Source organism: Pyricularia pennisetigena, chromosome 3 (assembly GCF_004337985.1).
Source record: "Pyricularia pennisetigena strain Br36 chromosome 3, whole genome shotgun sequence".
NCBI lineage: Eukaryota > Fungi > Ascomycota > Sordariomycetes > Magnaporthales > Pyriculariaceae > Pyricularia > Pyricularia pennisetigena.
In genome coordinates this window covers 2136674-2140824 of record NC_043742.1, presented here as the reverse complement: position 1 = coordinate 2140824, position 4151 = coordinate 2136674, and the positions used below count along the sequence as shown (strand labels likewise).

General features: G+C 55.7%; 3 protein-coding genes across 3 annotated transcripts; 2 read left to right on the top strand and 1 right to left on the bottom strand.

The window, feature by feature from the left end:
• Positions 1-498: 498 nt before the first annotated feature.
• On the top strand, positions 499-624 carry PpBr36_02490 (uncharacterized protein; the record flags this gene model as incomplete). The annotated part of the gene is made up of 1 exon (XM_029889671.1): positions 499-624. The coding sequence occupies one exon, from the start codon at positions 499-501 to the stop codon at positions 622-624; it is 126 nt and encodes a 41-aa protein (XP_029754267.1).
• A 732-nt stretch (positions 625-1356) lies between these two features.
• Positions 1357-3702, top strand: PpBr36_02489 (uncharacterized protein; the record flags this gene model as incomplete). The annotated part of the gene is made up of 2 exons (XM_029889670.1): positions 1357-2857; positions 2984-3702. The coding sequence occupies 2 exons, from the start codon at positions 1357-1359 to the stop codon at positions 3700-3702; spliced, it is 2220 nt and encodes a 739-aa protein (XP_029753359.1).
• Positions 1717-3801, bottom strand: PpBr36_02488 (uncharacterized protein; the record flags this gene model as incomplete). Its single annotated transcript, XM_029889669.1, has 2 exons — positions 1717-2837; positions 3033-3801. 2 exons carry the CDS (start codon positions 3799-3801, stop codon positions 1717-1719), a joined length of 1890 nt encoding a protein of 629 aa, XP_029753358.1.
• Between the last annotated feature and the right edge of the window lie 350 nt (positions 3802-4151).

The following is a 4151-nucleotide window of genomic DNA, read 5'->3' as shown; positions in this document are numbered from 1 at the left end:
TTTCTCTCTTTCTTTTGCTTACCGGACGATCTCATACCGGGAAACTCATATCCGCGTGTACTTTCTCAGATTCTTTCTCCTTGTGACAGACTGGAGCAACACCCAAGCCTGGGTGGCCCACTTGGCAAGCAAGCGGCGATTTTGATGTTGTTTTATTTTCTCTTTCTTTCTCTAACTCTTCTCGCAAGAAGCTACAAACTGTGTATTTCAATTGCGACTCGAGATTCCCATGAGTTTCCAGTTTAGGAAAGTTTTTGGTACAATCCAATCCAGACTTTTGCACAGGAAGGCCTTGCCCAAATGACTAGAAGGCAACAAGAGTACAAATAGCGAAAAGAAAAAACCAAAGAAGGCTCCTCTGTAGGTGTTTTGCACAGTAGAATCGACACCTTGCCCTTGCATTTGCCTTGTCCGGGGGTGCTACCAAACAATGTTTGCTACGGCCGAAATAGACTCGAGGCTGAGCAAATCGTTTGCCCACGTTTCGCCGAGTACGAGATGATACTCGCCCAGCGAGAAACCATAATGGGGCCCGATGACCGTATAAATACGCCAGACGACATCAATCAAGACGACTACGGTACCAGGGTTCGAGTCCGACGTGCCAGGACCACCCCAGCTTAGGCCGAGCTCTCAACTGTGAGTCTGTGAGTACTGTGGTACAAGTAGCAATCACCAAAGCCCTACGGAAAGTCTCGTGTTTGGACAACGGGGTTTTCAGGGGGGATCCTTTGTGCATGTTCCAAAGGAGAGAGAGGTGTTATGTCATCTTTGCAACCATGTTCTTTTTTTTTTTTTCTCCACAACATAGATTGTCATGACGGTCCTCTTTTTTTTTTTTTTGCCCTTGCTTCTCCACTGCTTGCGTACACAGCAAACGCCGGCGTGAAGGATCCGTTAAGGTTGCAGGGTGATCCGAATCGGACGGCAAAAGCTAATTCGATAACTGACTGATGTTTTCTGGTCGGTGAAGCTTGACTGGGTAGCTTGACTAGCCCACCCCCAGACCGAAACAACTGTCGGCGGCGGAATCATCCGTTCGATGATCTTATTTGTGGCGGATCGTTCGTGCCCCGCAGCAACTCAATCGAAGCGAGGGAAAAAGGGAGGAGGGTGAGGGATTCGTTTTTATTATTGAATCTTGGTACCTTGCCCTTCTTCTCGTGCGGACTAACTAATATTCAACGCTCTGTACTTGGATTCTTTATTTTTCACATCCCAGAAGAAGCCTTGCATATATCAGTGAGAAAGCATAGTTTTTATTCATTTTCTTTTTTCTTTTGTTTCTTTTCGTCCATCTCTGTTTACAATGAGAGGGCTCTAGACCGTCCTTCGCCCAAGGGAACAGACGCCATTATGCAGGACGACATCCGTATGGCTGAAGGCGTGTTAACCCGTAAAGAAGCAGGTCCTCCTTATTACGAGCCACTCAAACCAACTCCCCCGTCGTCGATCCCGCCGTTGAATCCCGCCAGGGCCTTGGGAGATCGAAAGACAAGCTCGCCCGCAGCCCCGAACAGAAACCATCCAAGCATGAACACCTTGCCGAACGGCTTCCATGCCGTCAGCTCGGAAAAGCACAGCCCAAGCGGCAACGTCCCCTGGACGGAGCATCTTGAAAATATCCAGAACCAGGGCACTCCTCCTCCACGTCCACCTCGACCCCATTCAAACCCACAGTCCCCGCTCTCAACCCGCACCTCGCTCCTCACCAGGTCATGGAGCCCCCGGTCGTCCACCGACACCTCCGGCTTCATCCTGCAGCACCCACTCGCACAGCAGCCCGCGGCGGGTCCCGGCGTCGGCGGTGGTGGCGGCGGCGGCGGCGGAATGAGCCGTGAGAGTCAGCAGGAGAAGCTGGCCCAGGAGCTGATGGCGTGCCAGCAGCAGCTCGAAAAGACGCGGCAGGATTTCGAGGCGCAGCGGGTGGCGCTGCTCAAGGAGATCGCGGAGCTGCAGACGCAGATCCGGCTCAAGAAGAAGCAGCAGGTCGGGGTGCGGCGGGCGGCGGAGAAGGCGGCGGAGCTCGAGGTCATGGCGCAGCAGCGCCGGTTCGAGCAGAAGATGGCCGAGCTCGAGCTCGAGTGGAAGCTGCGCGAGGACGCCATCTGGTCGCAGTTCTGGGAGATGCGCGAGTCGGACCTGGCCGAGAGCAACCGGCAGTGGGACAAGAGGGAGAAGAGCATCAAGGAGGAGTGCAGGACCTACCTGCGCCAGGCCGAGCAGGCCAACAACGAGATCCGGTCGCTCGTCGAGAAGCTCGAGTCGGAGCTGGGCCGCGAGCAGGAGCAGCGCCGGAGGCTGGAGGCCGAGGCCAAGGAGAGAAGCAAGCTGCTGACCAGGGCACACAAGGAGTTTGAGCAGGAGAGCGAGACCGAACGCGGCAACCCCCCATCCGAGGGAGGCAGCAACTTCCACACGGCCCCGCAACCTGAACCGAGCAGCAGGAAGGACAAGGTGAACGAGGTCATAGTCGAGCCTGCGGCGCCCCCTCCCAAGGCGCAGCCCCACCACACCTCGGACGAGGCCCTGGTCGCGTCCATCAAGGCGCTGAGGAGAGCCATACGGGACTTTGTGAGGATATTCCTCGAGGCTCCCCAGGAAAGGATTGCCCACCCGGCCCAGGTCCAACCGGGCCGCTCCACCGCGAGCATGAACAACTACTCGGGCGTCTTGGGCTGCGTCACCCTTTCCGGCCAGCTCAAGGATGCAGCGCACCTCATATACACCGAAAACTTCCACACTTTCATGGAGGCTTTGCTCTGGAAGTATTTGGAAAACCGAGTCCTCGGCAACTTCATTTGGGCTGGTCGTGCATCCCGGCATCTGCAGGGACTCTTTTCCGTTCTTCAAGATGGTGAGTCGCTACGCGCAACATTGGACTAAAACCCCCCGCCCCCCACCTTTCATTGCTTTTACTGGTTCAATTTTTTTTTTTTTTTTTTTTTTTTTCTGACGAGCCTCCGATCTCAACAAAAATCAGGCAGCCAAGAAGTAAAACAGGATTTCCATCATTGGCGATTCGCAACCACCAGGCTCATCCTCGGCGCGGCGGGAGATCGGACGGCCATCGAGGTGGAATATCAGACCAAGAGGGACGCAGCCATCGCCGAGATCTGGTCGCTCACCGAGGGCACCAAGTCCAAGGCCGACGACTTTGACGAGTACCTGTCGAGGATCGGGCAGCTGGTCGACCAGGCTGCGGCGCTGGACAAGGAGATATACCTGCGGCCGTACATCACCACGTGGCGGGAGTGCCACCCGGACACGCACCCGGACTTTGACCCCGTGCTCATGACCATGGCGGACGGGGAGGTGCCGCCGCCGGAGTTCAACCCCAAGGTTGTGCTGATGGTCTTCCCGGGCCTGGCGAGGGAGGCCCTGGAGGAGGCCGGCGAGGACGAGCTCCTGCTCCAGCTCGAGGTGCTCTGCGAAGTCGGCCCGCTGGACCGGCGGCACGAGGAGTCGTCCCAGGGCGTGCTTCAGGGTGCGCCCCAGGGGCTGCCCCACCGACAGCCTCCGGAGCGGCCGCAGAGCGAGCCGGCGGCGCCCTTCTTCAGCAAAAAGGGCCTGCAGCAGGCCGCCGCGGCGTGCTTCGAGGCCGACGACGGCGGGCCCAGGCGGAGGAGGAGCGTAGGTGGCATCTTGAAGCGGGTGTGGGTGTACGGGCAGCCGGCATCGGTTCAGAGCCCGGGCCGCTGACTGGCCTTGCCGGATAAGACCCAGTAGCAGGTGCATTGCGGGATCCCTCGAGAGTCGACCCTGTGGGTTGACTCTGAGGATAATATCAAGGCTTGTCATGATGTTTTGTGATAATATTTGTATTTTCACCATCTTGTTGTAATACTATGTTTATGTTGCAAATGTTTTGCCTGTTTACTTTTTTGTTTTTCCTTTTCTTGGCTTTTGATACCATGGCACGAATCAGCCTGCATAGGCTCTTTGTTCTATGGGCTTGTTCCTTGATGGAAGGCGAGAGGGTACAATCTGTCAGCGAAATAGCAGCACTATGTTAGCCCACCAAAACCCAGTTTGCCGACACGCTAAGAGTGGTAATTTCGTAACTTGCGAAATGTTGGGACGTAATTGGAAAACCCAATTCAATTTTTTTTTTCTTTGACAAAGTTTCTCAACCAACTCGGTAAAGGAGA